Here is a 19,887-nt window from a genome sequence, read left to right as displayed (position 1 = left end):
AATAAATGTGACTTGACTTGAGTTTAACTTTTAAAATTATCTCCATACGATCTAACCAGCAACAGTAGTGTAGATTGATGATGCATATGAACCAATCACACATAAGCCAGCATCACTAACTCCACCCCACTATAACACTTGTACTAACACTCGTTCCCGGCACTGCCAGTTCGAGCAGCTAGGATGCACTGATAACCTGTTGTCATCAACGCTGTTAAGCTTTAGTGCTCATTAAAGATGTGTTTAAATCAAACACGGTTTCTGGCTTATGTTTACAAGTAGCAATGCATTGCAGAACAAGATTGGACTGATTTACAATGTGTGGGGTAATAGCCTCGGAAAGTCTTTCTCTTCTCGTGTCACAGCATCTTGTGATGTGTCTCTCCATGACATGTCTGTGTCATCCGGAAACTGAGCAGCAGCTCCATCAGCCATTGGTTCATCTTCCCCAACCCCGTCAATCAAACTTCCCCTGACCCGGGTGTGTTGAAAGAAGGGTCTCAACCCAAAATACCTCCCATTCTTTCCCTCCCCACACGCTGCTGCCCAAAGATACTAGAGATACCAGCTCCTCTATCTAGTATTCAAAAGGGAACTGCAGATGCTGGAATATCGAAGGTACACAAAATTGCTGAGTTCCTCCAGCAATTTTGTGTACCCTCTATCTAGTATCTTTGCTGCTGCCTGACTCCCTGTGTGTGTCCCTGAGGTACTGCAGCCCCGTGTGTGTGTGTGTATGACGTGGTGTGTGAGTTACTGCAGCATCCTGTGTGTGTGTGACGTGTGTGTGTCCCTGAGTTACTGCAGCCCTGTGTGTGTGTGTATGACGTGGTGTGTGAGTTACTGCAGCCCCGTGTGTGTGTATGACGTGGTGTGTGAGTTACTGCAGCATCCTGTGTGTGTGTCTGTGTGTGTGACGTGTGCGTGTGTGTTACTGCAGCCCCGTGTGTGTGACGTGTGTGTGACCCCTGACCCAGGAGTGGGCGCTGGTCACTGGAACGCACGTCATCGCCGCGCGCCGCACACGCCTGCGCGTTGAAATTGTTGGCGCCAAATGTAGCGGCGGCGGCAGTTTGGCAGCGGCGGCGGAGACACAATCAGCATCATCACCATGGTGAGCGGGCCTGGGCCTGGTCCTGGGCTGCTGCAGAGCGGGCACAGTGGAGCAGTGACCGGGGCGGCGGGGCAGATTAGTGCAGAGGCCCGGGCTCGGTGCGGGGCGGTGACCGGGGAGGGAACTCCCAGCGTCGGAGTCGGGCTGCAGACACATCCCGGAGTCGGCATCACCCGTGTCCGGCCCGATCACTGGCCTCGGGGCGGCATCGGCCCGGTTACCGGTCGGCCGGAGCCGGGACCGGGCGTCTCAGGGCGCCCATGGTCCGGGCAGAGGCCTCTCCCCGCCCCACCACGCCGTTCAATGCGGGTTTCGATGTCTGGGGCGGGGATGTTCAGCCATCAACTGGTGCAGCTGGCTATTGCATGGGCCACACCAAACCTCATCACGAATCTAGGTCATCTTTCTCTAAAGGCTCTCTCACTTAGCGGGCCAAGATAACATTTGAGCTTCATGTGTTAACTCTTTGCTTAATTGCCTGCCTAACTCCTCAAACCAGCTCATGTCATAAATGATAGGAGTAGCATTAGGTCATTCGGCCCATCAAGTCTATGCTGTTCAATCATGGCTGATCTATCTCTCCTTCCTAACCCCTTTCTCCTGCCTTCTCCCCATAACCTCTGACACCTATACTAATCAAAAATCTATCTTTGCCTTTAAAATATCCACTGACGCCTCCACAGCCTTCTGCGGCAAATAATGCCACAGATTCACCACCCTCTGACTGAAGGAATTTCTCCTCATCTTCCTAAAAGAATGTCCTTTAATTCTGAGGCTATGACCTCTTGTCCTTCATCCTCCCATTAGTGGAAACATTCTATCCAAACCTTTCACTGTTCTGTATGTTTTAATGATGTCCCCCCTCATTCTTTGAAACTTCAGCGAGTACAGGCCCAGTGCTGTCAAACGCTCATCGTAGGTTAACCTACTGGGATCATTCATGTAAACCTCTGGACCCTCTCCAGAGCCAGCACATCCTTCCTCAGATATGGTGCCCAAATTGCTCACAATACTCAAAATGCGGCCTTACCAGCGCCTTATAGAGCTTTAGCATTACACCCCTGTTTTTGTGTACAAGCCCTCTTGAAATAAATGCTGGCATTGAGTTTGCTTTCTTTACTACCGATTTGACTTGCAGATTAACTTTTTGGGAATCCAGTACCAGCACTCCCAAGTCCCTTTGCACGTCGGATTTCTGGATTTTATCCCCATTTAGTCTACTCCTTTATTCCTACTACCAAAATGCATGACTCCCCACTTTGCTATGCTATACTACATCTGCCATTGGAGGTTTTGACTGCTTGTTCTGTTGGCGAATTGGGTTTTCTTGTGGTTTAAATTAATGAGGATGAAATCTATACGTATATAATAGGAACCTTTTTCCCATGGAGAAAATGTCAAAGACCAGAGGGCATAGTTTATGGTGGGAGGGGTAAAGTTTAAAGGAGATATGCGGGGTAAGTCTTTTTATATACACACACACACACACACACAGGGTGCCTGGAATGTTTTGCCAGGGATGGTGGTGAGGGCAGATACAAGTGTGGCATTTAAGAGGGTTTTAGCTAGGCACATAAATATGCTGGGAAGGAGGGATATAAATTGTGTGTCGACCGATAAGAGTCAGTCGTACAGCATGGTAACAGACACTTTGGCACAATTTGCCCATGCCTGTCAACATGCCCCATCTGCACTAGTCCCACCTGCCTCCATGAGCACATATCCTTCTATCCAGGGTCTTATCCAAGTGCCTGTCCAAATATCTTTTAGATTTTGTGGAAGTACTTGCCTCAACTACCTCCTCTGGCACCTCATTCCGCATACCCATCACCCTTTGTGTATTTAAAAAAAAAGTTGCCCCTCAGATTCCTATTAAATCTTTTCCCCCTTATCTGAAACCTACATCCTCTGGTTTTTGATTCCTCTACAGTAGGCATTTACCCTTCCTATTAATTACTTGGTCTTATACACGTCTATAAGATCACCTCTCATCCTCCTGTGCTCCAAGGAATAAATCCTAGCCTACTCAACCTCTCCTTATAGCTTGGGCTCTCGAGTCCAGTCAACATCCTTGTAAATCTTTTCTGCACCCTATCCATCTTAACATCTTTCCTATTACAGGGTGACTAAAACTGAACACAATGCTCCAACTGTGGCCTCACCATCGTGGCATCATATTTGGCACAGACATTGTGGGCTGATGTGTCTGTGCCTGTGCTGTATTGTTTTATTGGTGGGAATTGCTATTGTCACGTTTAAATAGACAAATCCATTCTTGGGAATTTGAATTTGAGATTTAAGTATCAAAGAGGATGTCCAGTCTATGATGATTTAACTAAAAGGAGGTTGGAACATCAGTGGGGCACTTGCTGTGAATAACTGGAGGAGAATGGTTCAACAATCTCATTGGATAATGTCAGTAGATTGAGGGCAAGGGATACAAATCGTGGTAATGCTTGCATAGAATAGAATGTTGGATATTGTGTATTTAGTTTAAGAAGACATAGATGCGGATTAAGGTGGATAGAAATTCTCATTGGATTGATGTCATGGTGCAACGGGGAGCTGGGGGAGTCAAGAAGGCTACTCCAAAAAAAGCCGCCCTAATAGTAAAATGCATGAAGACTGGGGGTGATGGAGTTACCTTCTGCAGTTGGAATGTAAAAGGAATTAATGAACCAATTAAAAGGGGAAAGGTGTTAGCTCAGTTGAACAGATTGAAGACAGATGTCATTTTCCTTCAAGAGACTCATCTTAAAAAAGATGCTCAACATAGATTAACAGCTAAATGGATTTCTAAGGTGTATCATTCTACATTTATTCATAAATCTAGAGGAGTTGCAATAATTATTCGCAAAGGTATACCTTTCATACAAAGTTCTATTATAGAGGATAAAGAAGGCAGATATGTAATAATTACAGGGGAATTATATTCAAAAAAGGTAATTTTAATGAATATATATGCCCCTAATTTTGATAATCCATTATTTTTTAAGAAAATATTTAATAATATTCCTATATCCACTCAACACAATTTAATAATTGGAGGTGATTTAAATTGTACTTTAGATAACTATCTAGATAGATCATCTGCAAAAAGGAAAGCTGCCTCGAAATCAAGTAAATTCATAAATGCTTTTATCAATACATCTAATATTAAAGACATCTGGAGGTTAGATAATCCATCCGGACGAGAATATTCTTTTTTCTCGCCCGTACATGGAACCTATTCGAGGATAGATTATTTTTTAATAGATTCTAAATTACTTCCTTTTACGTATGATGCAAAATATCATAATATTATCATCTCGGATCATGCGCCATTAACATTTAAGATAAAATTAAAAGATATATCTAATAAAACTACTACCTGGAGATTTAACCCTCAGATATTAAAGGACAACAATGACTGTTGTAAATATGTGATGGATCAGATTAAATTATTTTTTGAAACTAATGATAATCCTGAAACTTCTCCATCACTATTTTGGGACACATTTAAGGCATTCATGCGTGGCGCAATAATATCCGCACAAGCACATCTCAATAAAGAAAATCGAAAAATAGAACAAAATTTAGAAAATGAGATAAAACGTCTAGATAATGAAAATATAAAACAGCCTTCCAAAGAGTTAAGTAATAAAATTGCATCAGTAAAATATAGATTAAATAAAATATATTCTAATCAAGTGATTAAACTTTTTCAACAAACTAAGCAAGTGTATTTTGAATTTGGAGATAAGCCACAAAAATTACTAGCACGACAGCTTAGAAAATTAGAAGATGAGAAGATGATACACGGAATTAGATCTGAGTATGGAAATGTATTAATTACTCCAAAAGATATTAATGATAGATTTTTACAATATTATAAAAATCTTTATTCGTCAAAACTAACAGGACAAACAGATAGTATGGAAATATTTTTACAAGAATGTCAAATCAATAGCTTAGATCAGGAAGGTAGAGAATTGTTAAATGCTGAAATAACAGTAAAAGACATTATAGAATCAATTAGTTCGCTAAAGAACGGAAAAGCAGCGGGCCCAGATGGCCTGAGTGCAGAATTTTATAAAAAATTTCAAGATCTGATTTCCCCAAGATTACAAATAATGTATAGATATGCATATGACCAAGGAAAATTACCAGAATCTTTAAATGAATCCACAATTACACTCATCCCTAAAGTAGATAAGGATTTGGAAGATCCTGGATCATATAGAGCGATTGCCCTTTTAAATACAGACCAAAAAATATTAACTAAGGTATTATCTAGGAGATTAAGTTTAGTGATCTCTAAATTAATACATTATGATCAAACAGGTTTTATCCCAAAACGTTACTCATCCCATAATCTCAGACGTTTGTTTAATATTATATATTCAAAAAGAATACGAGATACGGAACTAGCGGTTATATCACTAGATGCAGAAAAAGCGTTTGATCAGGTGGAATGGATGTATTTATTTAATATAATGGAAAAGTTTCAATTGGGGGATAGATTTTGTAAATGGGTAAGAATTTTATACTCGAATCCTATGGCAAGAATTTTGACTAACCAAATGTTATCAGCCAAATTCAAACTCTCTAGGGGATGCAGACAGGGATGTCCGTTATCACCCTTATTGTTCGCATTGGTGATAGAACCATTGGCGGAAAAAATTAGATCTGAACCTGAAATATATGGCTATAATACTGATACAACAATTAATAAAATTTCTTTATATGCAGATGATGTTTTGATTTATATTACAAAACCGGAAATTAGTATTCCCAACCTGCTAAACATTATAACTAAGTTTGGTGCATTTTCTGGGTATAGGATTAATTGGGATAAAAGCGAGATTATGCCAATAACAGGAATAAATCTAAATACATTACAACAATACCCATTAAAAGTAGTTACAGACAAACTTAAATATTTAGGGATTAACGTAACTAAAACTCATAACTCATTAATAAAATCCAACTATCCTCAACTATTAGATAAACTTAGAAAAAATATTTTATATTGGAAAACACTTCCTATATCCATGATTGGTAGAATAAGTGCCATAAAGATGGTATTTCTACCGCAGTTGTTATATTTGTTTCAGGCTATTCCTTTTTTTCTTCCGAAAACTTTTTTAAAAAAAATTGATAATATTGTCAATAGTTTTATTTGGGATTATAAAAATCACAGAATAAATAAAAAACATCTATGCAAAGCTAAGATAAATGGAGGATTAGCACTTCCAAACTTTTTATATTATTTCTGGGCTGTTCAGATTAAGAATATGAATTTCTGGTGGGTAAATATGGATCATGAACCGACATGGTTAAATATAGAAAAGGAAGACTGTCTACCTTTCAATGTAGGTTCGATAATTTTTGCACCAACGGAAGTACAAAAAAAATATTATAAAGACAACCTAATAATATATAATAATAGACGTATTTGGAAACAAATAGTTAAGACTCTACATTTGGATAATCTCTCATTTAGATTACCAATTATGAATAATCCATCGTTTAAACCTGCTATATTAGATGGGGGGTTTAAACAATGGGATGATTTAGGAATTACAAGGATAGAACACCTTTATAGAAAAGGAAAATTTCTTTTATTCCAGGAGTTACAAGATATTTATGGATTGTCTCCACAACATTTGTTTAGGTATTTACAAATTAGAGATTATATTAAATCCAATACACAAGATTATAAAAATAAAGAAGCAGGATTGTTAGACGAACTGTTTAATTTACATCCAAATACAGAAAAATTAATAGCCTATATATATAACATCATTTTGGATAAGGAGAATCCAATAACGGAAATATATCGTCAAGCATGGGAAAATGAAATGGGATTGGCTATAACAAAAGAAAACTGGGAAGAAAGTCTACAACGAATACACCGGTGTTCATTAAACGCCAGACATATACTGATACAATTTAAAGTATTATATAGGTTACATTATTCGAAAACTAAATTAAATAGTATTTTTCCGAATCTCTCCGCTATTTGTGATAAGTGCAAGAAAGCAGAGGCAAATTTAATACATAGTTTCGTTACATGTCCTAAATTGAATAATTACTGGACAGAAATTTTTAAAGTTATTTCTGAAGTCATCAAAGTTAAATTGGACCCTAACCCAAAGCTAATAATATTTGGAATTCCGGATTTACATCTATCACTTACAGTAAATCAAAGAAATTTCTTTGATTACTGTTTGATAATTGGGAAAAAAATCATATTGAAATTTTGGAAGGGAACATTATCCCCCACAACCAAAATGTGGGCAACAGAGATGATGGAGACGTTACATCTGGAAAGAATTAGATTTGTCCTATTGGACAAGTATAATTCTTTTGAACAGATATGGTTTCCATATATACAGTATTTAGAGAAGTAGCTGTTCTTGGCAACACAGCTCGGCGTGCACCCTGTGGGATTTGGTGAGAATAATTCATTTTTATATTGGAATTAACATATATGTCTTTATTGATACTATCACTTGTAGTAGTGTTATTAATAATACATATTGTGGTTACTCAAATTTTTTTTTTTTTTTTTTTTTTTTTTTCGTTTCTCTTTTCTTTCTTATATATAATCAAATTATTATTTAATCACTCTCTTAATGATTTATAACTGTTCTATTCTTTCTCTATCATTATTTCTAAAAAAATAGTAGATAAGTATTACTAGTGTTTTACTTAATGCAAATTGAATTAATTTGATATAAAGTTGTTTGAAGCATTGTAATTGATTACCTTTAATAAAAAAATATATTAAAAAAATAAAATAAAAAATAAAAAAAGAATAGAATGTTGGTTATTTTCAGGATGCTGAAATTGGATCCAAATGTATTGATATTGTCTTTGCACTAAAACATTTTCTATTGAGATGGTAAGCAGATGAATGTAAAAACGTTTTGGTGCTCGTGTCTGCACCCACACACGCAGAAAAGCTTTTGGAATAGAGTACTTGTGCTGCAGTTTTTTACATTGTTAAGCAAGTGTTGTGATAATAAGGATTGCTACTGTCCATGGGTGCAGAGAACTTGCTGCTTAATATTCTGACCCGACCTGAAACGTCACCTATTCCTTCGCTACATAGATGCTGCCTCACCCACTGAGTTTCTCCAGCATTTTTGTCTCCCTTCGCTTAACATTCTGAAGTGACATTGCAACAATATCATAAATTGGTCAACACAGCATCTGAAAGAAAATAACAGGAATAGATCATTAGCTTCTTAAACCTGCTCTGTATTTCAAAATATGGACAATCCAATTGTAACCAAATCTGCTTTTAACTCCCTTGCCTCCCTTGTCTATCGCCCTCTTGCTTTTTAAAGAAAATTTCGATCCACCTGTCTTTAAGAAATAACCACCAAGTTATAGATTTTTCACGAGAACATGCCTTGCACATTGATCCTGTCAAAACCTATTAGGATCCTTCAGGAAACAAATAACACAATATTGCGGAAGTGTTGTATTGAAACTTAATAGGTGGATCTTGTACCATTTACTATTGAGATAGGTGGGTAGATAGGTTTAGGTCATAAGTGATAGGAGCAGAATTAGGCCATTCAGCCCATCATGTCTACTCTGCCATTCAATCAGGGCTGATCATTCTCTCCCTCCTAATCCCATTCTCCTGCCTTCTTCCCATAACCCCTGACACCAGTACTATTCAAGAATCTATCTATGCTTTAAAAACATCCATTGACTTGGCCTCCACAGCTTTCTGTGGCAAAGAACTCCACAGATTCACCACCCTCTGACCAAAGAAATTCCTCCATCTTTCTAAAGGAATGTCCTTTAATTGTGAGTCTATGACCTCTAGTCCTCGACTCTCCCACCAGTGGAAACATCCTCTCCGCATCCACTCTATCCAGACCTTTCACTATTCGGTACGTTTCAATGAGGTCCCCCCTCATTCTTCTAAACTCCAGCGCGTACAGGCCCATTGCTATCAAACGCTCATCATATGTTAACCCACTCATTCCTAGAATCATTTTTGTAAACCTCCTCTGGACCCTCTCCAGAGCCAGCTCATCCTTCCTCAGATATGGTGCCCAAAATTACTCGCAGCACTCCAAATGCGGCCTGACCAGCGCCTTCGAGTCTCAGCATTACATTCCTGTTTTTGTATACTAGCCCTCTTGAAATAAATGCTAGCATTGCGTTTGCCATTCTTTATTACCGATTCGACTTGCAGATTAATATTTTGGGAATCCTGCACAAGCACTCCCAAGTCCCTTTGCACCTCCGATTTCTGTATTCTCTCTCCATTTATTCCTACTACCAAAATGCAAAACTCCACACTTTGCTGCACTATATTCCATCTGCCACTTCTCTGCCCACTCTCCCAACTTGTCCAAGTCCTTCTGCAGAGTCCCTGCTTTCTCTTCACTACCTGCCCCTCCACCTATTTATGTATAATCTGCAAACTTGGCCTCAAAGCCGCCAATCCCTACATCAAAATCTTCAGAAACTGCTGGTTTTAAAAGTAATTTGAAATTAAAGGTTAAAAGATGGACTTTCAGATCTTCTGAATAAGTTTCCAAAAATTTGCAGACTTTTTGGACTTCAGTGTTGCAATTTATTTTATTTTCCACCCTTGCTTATTACTACCTGAGTGGTCCTAAATTTAAAATAGCATTTGTCCCTTTCCATCCTTTATTGTTTAAGATCTAAAAATTAATAAGAGTAGTAAAGAGCAGTAAACTAATTTTCTTTTCTTTAGTATTGGACTTCCTTTACAACAGAGTCTAAGTGAATGTTTTGTTTTTTATTGCGTTAATACATTTTGCAGTGGTTGTGCTGGTTTTGAAGACTGTCTCTAAAGTTAATTGAGGTGAATATTCAACTAGGAATAAGCGAGTTCGATATTCCGACTGAGCATGCCCAGGTCAAAGGTCACTATGCATAAACATTGCTGGAAAGCAGTGGAGCTTGTGTATATATGCACCTTCATTTCTTCCATTTTTTCCAGCTTCTAGGTCAGAAAATACTGCTTTCAAACAATGAATTAGTTGTATTTATTGTTCCTTTGTTATAAGCTAAGATTATTTTGTCATTCTTATTGCTTTATGCTTTGGTATGTGAGCGAGATCGTGCTCGTCTGTGGTCAGGGACGGGCTACGGGCGCTGTTGATTTTCTGCTGGGCCGTCCCCGTCCCCTCTCGGGTGTCCCGTCCCTGTCCGGAGGCGGCTGGAGGTGTCGGGCCGGGCTTGCAGGCGGCGCGGGGAAGAGGCAGCTGAGTTGCTGCAGCACTTTGTGTATATCCCCGTTGATGGTTGGTTCTCGGCTTTCGCCCGGCCCATTAGGGACCGGGTTCCTCGGGAGTTGAAGCGGGGTTGGGCTGTAGTTGCCACTTCTTCTCCACGCTGGCTGTGGGCCTGGGGCCGCTGGTGTCGTCGGTCCATGCCTGTCGGTTGGCCTGGCGGGACAGGCGGAGTTGAGCAAGGGTTGGCGCTATTTCTCTGCACTGGCTGTGGGCCTGGGGCCGCTGGTGTCGTCGTTCGGGGTCAACCCGGACGTCTCTGGCTGCCTCCCGGGTGGGAACGGGGGGGGACGGACGGGGACGGGGGGAGACTGGGCGGTCCAGTGGCAGTTCTGCAGCACTTGCGGTGCCGGGGACCCGGATTCGATCCTGGCTGTGGATGAGGCGCGGGTCTGTGTGCTCGCTCTCCCCTGTCTCCCACTCGCATCTGCCCCCTCTCTCTCGCTGTTAGACGCCGCTCTCCCGCTACCTGTTCCTTTGGGGGGGGGGGGGGGGGATGAGTAGTTGACCATTTATGGGAGTCTCTGGAATCGAGAATTTCATTGCTCATTTGGATGAGGCTGAAGAATTCCATTGCCTTGAAATGAGCAGAATCGTGAAATTCGACTCTGAAACTATCATCGTTGTGTTCCAGTCTGGAATACATTAATTTTCCTATAATGTGACCACACGGCACCCCTGTTCCTCAGATTAAATATTTTTACACATAAATGATGAATAAAGATAAGAATTTATACACAGTTTCTTCAGCCAGTGCTTTGTTTGCTTTGTATTTTCTCCAGAGATACTGCACCACTTAGTTACTCCAGCACTTTGTGTCCTTGTATATCAGCATCTGCAATTTCTTGTATCCCCTAAGGGGATCCTTGCATCCCTGTATCTCAAAGTAGTTGTTGGTTTGAGTATTTTTTTAGTGTCGCCTTTTACGTACACAGCAGTGACCAGTGCCAAGTTTGCTCCCCTTGTATTTGCATGAAAACAACCGTGAGTTTGGAATTCTTTCTTGGCATTGGGTGTGCGGTTGAATGAGCCTGGAACATGAATGTACAGCAATACAGTGTACAGTGAGTCTGTGGAATTCTCTGCCTCAGAGGGCAGTGGTGGCAGGTTCTCTGGATGCTTTCAAGAGAGAGCTAGATAGGGCTCTTAAAAAATAGCGGAGTCAGGGGATATGGGGAGAAGGCAGGAACGGGGTACTGATTGGGGATGATCAGCCATGATCACATTGAATGGCGGTGCTGGCTTGAAAGGCTGAATGGCCTACTCCTGCACCTATTGTCTAATACTAGACAAGTAGATTCTCCCTCCTGAGGTAACAGTGACTGGTTTTCCAAACAGAATTTTCCATGGACTGCATCAGTAAAAGAAGGAATCTTGCTTCATGCAAGAACGGAATATTCTCACCCAAATGTCTTTATTTTTTACTTTATTAAAATGCAGCAAACTGCCCGACTATGCTTAGCATTTTAGTTCACAAGTTATAGGGGGAGAATTAGGCCATTTGGCCCATCAAGTCTACTTTGCTTTTTAATCTTTGCTGATCTATCTTTCTCTCTCAACCCCATTCTCCTGCCTTCCCCCATACCCATTACTAATCAAGAATCTAAATGATCTCTGCCTTAAAAACATCCATTGCCTTGACCTCCACAGCTGCCTGTGGTAATGAATTCCACAGATTCACCACCCTCTGACTAAAGAAATTCCTCATCTCCTTTCTAAAGGTATGTCCTTTTATTCTAAGGCTATGGCCTCTGGTCTTTGACTCTCCCACTAGTGGAAACATCCTCTCCACATCCACTCTATCCAGGCCTTTCTTTATTCGGCAAGTCACAGGACCCCCTCATCCTTCTAAACTCAGTTGAGTCCGTTCGATGCCTGCAGAAATAATTTCAACCCTTGTATCAGGGCAAAACTTGAGGAGATCCAAAGCCTGGTGCAAGTGAGAACTAAGCCTGCAATGTTTCTGTCTTTCACGATGCAGCCTTGTTTCAATTCTAGACTTGAGGATTTGATCAGACTCAACTGAGTGCTGAAAACTGAGTGGAAAATGAAGTGCTCTCCTTCCCATTCCCACACTGACCTGTCTGCTCTGCCTTCTGCACTGCCGACATAAGGCTACACGCAAACTAGACTAAAAACCCCGTGTATTCCACTTGAAGTCCCAACTGCTCAAATTCCATTTTTCCAAACTTTTGATAAACACTCTGTTTCATTCCCACCTCTCCTGGTCCACATTGGTTCTCTTAACCTTTTTTGTTTATCTTTCCCATTTCCATAGGCCCATCATTCACACGCCTATCCAGCTGGGTTTCTTCTTCCATTGTCTACATGTCTATCACCATATGTTTCCTTCTGCCCACCATTACTCCCTTATCTAATACCACGTCATTTTTCAGCCTTTGTATCTACCTTATTTCTTGAGATTGGTTGACTATAGGATTTTCATTCCCCATGTGTTGTATCTAGACAAATCAAGATTATGAATATTGTTGTTGAAAATGTCCACCGTTTTGTTGGAAGAAATATTACTGAGAAGCTTTGAGTTCATTTAGTTATTATGTGCTAAGGTACAGTGAAAAGCTTTTGTATGCGTGCTATCCAGTCTTAGAAAAGACTATTCATTATTACAATCAATCGAGTTATCCATGTTTGATAGAGTTGTCAAAATCAGTCGGTGTCTTTGTACGTGAATATTGAGAGAATAAGTGCAGCTGAGGTTTTTTTATTGCTCTAGTTCTCTTTCTGTTGGCACAGAAGAGTCTTGTTTTACTGATCACAGCAGGGAGTTACTATTATCTAAAATCGCAGTACATGTGGCCCCTAGTGGTTGTTATTAGTGTTTAGTTGTAGGAGGGTTTCGTATTGGGTGTCATATAAAACAGATTATACTCTTTTCTGTCACATTAATTCCTGACTTTTAGTATGTGAGCAGAAATGTCCATTATTTGAACACTACAAAATCAATTCAATAATTCAACAGTGCTTTATTGTCACATGTACATAGATCAAGTGAATTGCTTTGTTTTGCATACAATTCAGTAATACAATACAATACATAAGCACAAGCATACGTTAGTACAAGAGTACAGTGATAGCAGCGTCTTTAAAAAAAAAAAAGTAGTTTTCTTATGAGGAAGTAGACATTGTTTCCACATTTCTGGCGGTCACGTACCTTCCAAGTATCAAGTTATTACAGATATTGAGTCTTATCTTGGCCTTAGCCTGTTGTCCTGGTGGCAGCACTGGGTCAGGCTGTTAAGGCCAAGACAAGATATTTTAGCAGCTTTTGGAAAGGCACATGGTTTTGCTGGGAATGGAGGGATATGGATCACTTGCAGGTAGATGAGATCAGTTCAGCTAGGCATCATGTTCGGCACAAACATTGTGGGCCGAAGGGGGCATTCATGTGCTATACTGTTCAAAGTCCTGTCATGGAGGGGTTAACACAGATTTTGTGGAAGTTTCAATACTATGGAGGATCTGATTTCTGTTGTCTGTACTTTAACTGCACGCATCCCATTTACTGATCACTTGCACATTGAAATCCCTTTATCTCTGAGCTCATCCACAGAACAGATCAGCGTGTCCCTCCAATACCAGCTTGTGCATCTTGTCTTTCTCTTCCAACTTTTATGGCTGTGCCTTCTGCTGCCTCAGCCCCATCTTCTAATTTTTTTTTCTCTCTCCCTCTTAAGAAGTCAACATTTTTCTTTGTCTGTCAAGCTGTATGACTTCATGACTCTTATGACTTTTGAGTTCTTGGTGAAAAATGGTGCAATTGTTATTCGCAGGACATCCGAAGATTTTTTGCTCCTACGGAAAAGAAGCCCGGGAGCGAGGCTTTAGAAAAGAACCAAATGAAACATGTTGACAAAGGGTTGTCAAACATGAAGAAAGCTGATGTCAAGGTTAGTTTATGTTATTTTTGTAAGGTTCTGAGTTACACATTGATTCAAATGTGTACATTGAATGTCTGCCAACTTGCATCCAAGGCAACAGGCAATATGGAGTGGATCCTGTTTGTCATCACGTGCACTGACTAGTCTGTTTGCTTAATGCTTTCAGAGAAAGGACTCGTGCAAATCAAAAGCAGTCAAACAAAAGCCAGTACACAGGAACAAACGCATTATATATGATTCAGGTAAAGTATTTAGAACACTAAGTATCATATAACCTGTGGGGAAGAAGGTACAAGGGAAGTTTCTAGTTTTTCTTCCTTTCCATAACGATATTAGATTGTTGTTTGCTGCTGTTGGGCAGTTTGTTTTAATGTCAATATGAAATTACCCTTTATCTCCATCTTGGAAGGGTGACCCCTTATTTCACAAACATATTCCATTGTTTAAACTCCCCCATGAGGGAAGACATCCTTTCTGCATTTTCCCTGTCAATTGCCTTTGGACTTGTATACTTCTAAATTGAGTGTCGGTTGAAGTCGAGTGCATAGCCACCCATTTGCCCAGTCTTTCTTCCATCTCTACATGCCTCCAACCCCATAATTTCTGTAACAATCATTCGTCTGGCGCCACATCAGATGTTTTTTTGAATAAAATATGGACTATTACTATTCACCCTTAATCCTCCATACTTCCATCTACATTTTAAAAAGTTATTTGCCAAATATGATATGTCTTTTCATAAAATCAGGTTCATTCTACCTGATTATGCTATGTTTCTGAATCATATGACTTGGCAGGTGCTCTGTCACGACATCTTTATTTTTAACAACCAATGTTATTCTACCTTGTCTATATTTCCCTATTTCTCATGTCTGAAAAGGCACTGTGACATTTTTTACCTTCCAACCCCAATTTTTCCAGAGGAATGGGAATTTTGGAAAGTATCAATAGTGCATTCTACTAACTCTGCAGCCTGCTCCTGGTGTGCTGTGAAAATCTCAACCTCCGATCTTCTAAATCTTGCCCGTCATAGCACTAAGACGCAATAATATTTCATTTGCCCAATAAGTAGTTATTGATCCACCTTTGTGTTTCGATTGTTAATGCATTTCTACCATTCATCTGAACTGTGAACCTGTTGATGGAAAGTTCCTCTTGTTTTAGTAACCAGGTGTGAACTGTGTGAAAGTATCTTCTTGGAAGAAATAAAGTTTACTGCCAGTGTTTTTTAGGTTATTTTATGCCCCAGATTGATTGTGGTTCTTAGTTGAATATGAGCAGTTCATCTGATCTAATGTGATAGGCGAGTGAAACATTTCACTTGTTTTCAAAATTAATTAAATTACAAATGTTATACAAATTGGATATTCTGTTATTTAAATCAAAAGGAGGTAATTTGGTATATTCTCTTTTTAAAAGCATGAATTGATATAATTCTAAAAGTATTTGGTTGTGCAATGGGATGTGCTGACCTTGGACTATGGTTTTTGACTTTAATGTTTTCATAATGGTGTTATGTACAATAGTGTGCCAGATATGAGGAAACAGGAACTGTTGTGAATAATGATAAGGAAACTCGTGGAATTGTCATTTAATAAAAAACAGCTGCCTGACCTGTTCCAGCCTTGTACAATGAGACTGATTATTTGTGATTTTGTTGCAACTACTGACTTAGATGTGTTGATCATGTTCCAATAATAAATTAAATAATTCATTTTTAACAAATTGAACAAATCGAGTGTCATGAGCAGGTTATATGCATGTATTTTTGTCTATCTCCTTTATTACCACCTTGGAAGGGCTGAATGGCACCCAGGATGCAATGTGTAGGAAGGAACTGCAGATGCTGGTTTAAACTGAGGATAGACACAAAAAGCTGGAGTAACTCAGTGGGACAGGCAGCATCTCTGGAGAAAAATAATAGGTGACGTTTTGGGTTGAAACCCTGAGTTACTCCAGCTTTTTGTGTCTACCCAGGATACAATCCCAGCTTACTGGGACCCGAATGGCTGTTCACACGCACAACATTACAATGTTGGTAGACACAAAATGCTGGTGTAACTCAGCAGGACAGGCAGTACCTTTGGAGAGAAGGAATGGGTGACGTTACTCTAGCATTTTGTCTATCTTTGGTGTAAACCAGCTTCTGCAGTTACTTCCTTTGGTATTTGATCATGGAATTGCTGGGTCAGTATCCAACAGATGAGAACTATCTTGTACAGCAAAAGTGCATTAATGTGTGTTAGAAAAGTCCAGTATCTGATGCATTTAATATCCATAGCATGATTCTTGACGTTGTGACCCTCCCTTCATCTTTTCAAGTCGGTTCAAGTTTTGCTTCCAATGCAAATACTATCAAAGAAACCTTGATTTTCTATATCTGTGTGATTAGTACACTACCAAACAGTGAACTGGACAAAGGTGTACTCATTATTTCCAGCATGCTTTGAGCATCTTCGTATTGACGGAAGGTGGGCTACTTGTAAAGAAAGGTACACAAATTGCTGGGGAAACTCAGCGGGTGCAGCAGCATCTATGGAGCGAAGGAAATAGGCGACGTTTCGGGCCGAAACGTCGCCTATTTCCTTCGCTCCAAAGATACATGTGTACCTTCGATCTTCCAGCATCTGCAGTTCCTTTTTGAATACTTGTAAAGAAATTTGTTTTTTGTTTTGCATGTATTGCTGTACTGCAGATTCAGAACCAGAAACATCACCCCCAGAAAAGAAAAACAAAAAGGAGTCGTCTTCCTCCAAACCTACAGAATTCTCCACAGCAGAGCCTGTTGTGATTTCTGAAACTGGTAAGAAATTGATTTGATCTATGTTCCTGGAAGTAATTTTGACCTGTTTTTGAGAAAATGCAGTATGATATCAGTTTGAATGAGCTCTCATTATTTCTCGCTTTTCTTTTGTCCATTAATCTGGATCAGAAAGCACAACTAGATTATTGAGCATGACTGCTCCTGATGAGCTCCAATTTTTTCAAAATAAATAATTTTTATAGATGACGCAACTTGTGACGGGTAAACTTAGAATCATATTGGAGCAATTTGTCAAAACACTAGATTTTGAATGCACTTTGATCATAATAATAATAATAATAAATTTTATTTAATGGGCGCCTTTCAGACATCTCAAGGACACCTTAAATGGATTAATAGGAATAAAAACATATAATCAGAATAAAATAAGTAATAAAGTAATCACAGAGACACAAATTAAAAACAGAATTCAATCCAAAAACAGAAAATCAAAAACACAATGTGAAGAGAGAGCAGCGGCAGCCAAAGCGCGCCAGCGTCCACTCTCTCTTCACGGCAGCCATCTTGGACACAGACTTACAGGATTACATTAGACAAAAAAAAATCATCCCCCCACAGTGGATAGCACTGTGGGGGAAGGCACAATGTCCAGTCCCCACCTCAAGTTCACCCCAAAGTCAGGCCTATTGAGGCCACCGCAATTGCCTCTACGGAGGCCCGATGTTCCTGGCCGTTCTCACCGGGTGGTCTTTCCCCGGCGTCGGGAGAGTCCTCCCGGTGGCTGGGCCACCTGGATCGGCCGCTACCTGGTTGGAGACCGCGGCTGCTGAAGCCGACAAGGCCGTGCCGGTTTGGAGCTCCCAGGCTCCCGATGATAAAGTCGGCGCCGCCTCTACGCACGCCGCCGCTCCGCAGTCCCGCAGCCCGGAGATGTTGCTCTTGGCGGTCCAGCTCACCAGAGCTCCAGCGCGGCGACCCAGGCAAGGCATCGCCCGCTCCGCTCCGCGATAGCGCTCCAGCGCTGTGCTGCCACCGAGGCCGAGGTGCTGGGCGGTCCCCGCCAGGAAATGGCGCTCCAAGCCCGCTATAGGCCACGAGGACGGGTCGACGGGCAGCCCGGAGAAAAAGCTGCCACACCGACCAGGTAGGGACCTAGAAATAAAGTTTACACCTACCCCCCACATTAAAAAGTCCATATCCCCTACAAACAAAAAACAGGACTCACTAAAAACTATTAAAAAAACAAATTAAAACGGACGGCTGCTGGCTAGCAGCCGTTCACCAAGATGGCTCCTCCTTCGAATTGATCATGTTCTTTTCAATTACTTGTGTTGTAAATATTGGAGTCTTCATTGATAAACTAGACTTATTATTCTGTACTACTGAGGCAGGGATATTAGCAAATTGTTTTCAACAAAAGCCTTCCCTCCCTGAATTATTAATTTTTGGAGATTAGAATTGAGCGTAAGCATTTAAAAGAAGATGCTGCTTTAATATGAATAATCAAGTATATAAAAGATTGAACTTTGGTTGCTCTATCTAAAAGTATTTAGCATTCATAGCAAAAGGATTTGAGTATAAGAGCAGGGAGGTTCTACTGCAGTTGTACATGGTCTTGGTGAGGCCACACCTGGAGTATTGCGTACAGTTTTGGTCTCCTAATCTGAGGAAAGACATTCTTGCCATAGAGGGAGTACAGAGAAGGTTCACCAGACTGATTCCTGGGATGGCAGGACTTTTATATGAAGAAAGACTGGATAGACTCGGCTTGTACACGCTAGAATTCAGAAGATTGAGGGGGGGGATCTTATAGAAACTTACAAAATTCTTAAGGGGTTGGACAGGCTAGATGCAAGAAGATTATTCCCGATGTTGGGGAAGTCCAGAACAAGGGGTCACAGTTTAAGGATAAGAGGGAAGTCTTTCAGGACCGAGATGAGAAAATCATTTTTTACACAGAGAGTGGTGAATCTGTGGAATTCTCTGCCACAGAAGGTAGTTGAGGCCAGTTCATTGGCTATATTTAAGAGGGAGTTAGATGTGGCTAAAGGGATCAGGAGGTATGGAGAGAAGGCAGGTATGGGATACTGAGTTGGATGATCAGCCATGATCATATTGAATGGCGGTGCAGGCTCGAAGGGCCGAATGGCCTACTCCTGCACCTATTATCTATGTTTCTATGTTTCTATTCTGTACTTGTAAGGTAGGCATTGAACTATACACCACTGAGTATATCAGTTGGCTGCAAATTAGTTGTAGACTAGATGTGATGTAACTAGGAATTAACTGTCAGCCATTATGATGGTATCTGGCACAGTAAAATTGTCAATTGTACTGAATTTTCATCTGTTGATTGTATAGAACTGACAAAAAAACCCCCACTGTTTCTCAAGACTTCAAACAATGTGCAGAAGTTGTTTAAGTCATCCCCATTTAGATATTGGATATTCTACATGATGGTTTTGGGATTATTTGTTTTATGTAATAATGTCTATAAGCAGTACTGGGTGCTCTCATTGTCACTTGTTCCATTTACCACCTGAGAATGGCACATTCCTTTTTTACCTTTCTAACTTCAGATGAAGAGGATGACATTTTGCAAAGTAAGAAGGTGGCTCAGAAATCCAGGGAAAATGGTGGTCTCCCTGGAACGTCGGGATCTGGAAGAACCGCAGATACAACATCACAACTCAAACCAACGAAGCCCAAATCAAGTCCAGTAAAATTTACAGCCACGTCAGTTCAAGATTTCTTTGGCTCAGGCAGTGTGCACAGATCAAGTAAAAAACTGGTGACCAGCAAAAGGAAAGCAGTAAGGATTGTTTGCATTATGTTCCT

General features: G+C 40.4%; 1 protein-coding gene across 2 annotated transcripts in view; it reads left to right on the top strand.

Moving 5' to 3' along the window:
* The first annotated feature begins 1,022 nt into the window (after positions 1-1,022).
* Positions 1,023-19,887, top strand: part of rfc1 (replication factor C subunit 1) — a 74,221-nt gene continuing 55,356 nt past the window's right edge. The window contains exons 1-5 of one of the 2 annotated variants that reach the window (XM_033027132.1): positions 1,023-1,114; positions 14,178-14,294; positions 14,452-14,527; positions 16,981-17,088; positions 19,629-19,861. In XM_033027132.1, the coding sequence (XP_032883023.1) occupies positions 1,112-1,114; positions 14,178-14,294; positions 14,452-14,527; positions 16,981-17,088; positions 19,629-19,861 (537 nt within the window). In that variant the 5' untranslated portion in view covers positions 1,023-1,111. The remainder of the gene's footprint in view (positions 1,115-14,177; positions 14,295-14,451; positions 14,528-16,980; positions 17,089-19,628; positions 19,862-19,887) is intronic. The other variant, XM_033027124.1, reaches the window with a different exon arrangement.

The sequence above is a fragment of the Amblyraja radiata genome, chromosome 1 (assembly GCF_010909765.2).
Source record: "Amblyraja radiata isolate CabotCenter1 chromosome 1, sAmbRad1.1.pri, whole genome shotgun sequence".
NCBI lineage: Eukaryota > Metazoa > Chordata > Chondrichthyes > Rajiformes > Rajidae > Amblyraja > Amblyraja radiata.
This window is presented reverse-complemented; position numbering and strand designations above follow the sequence as displayed.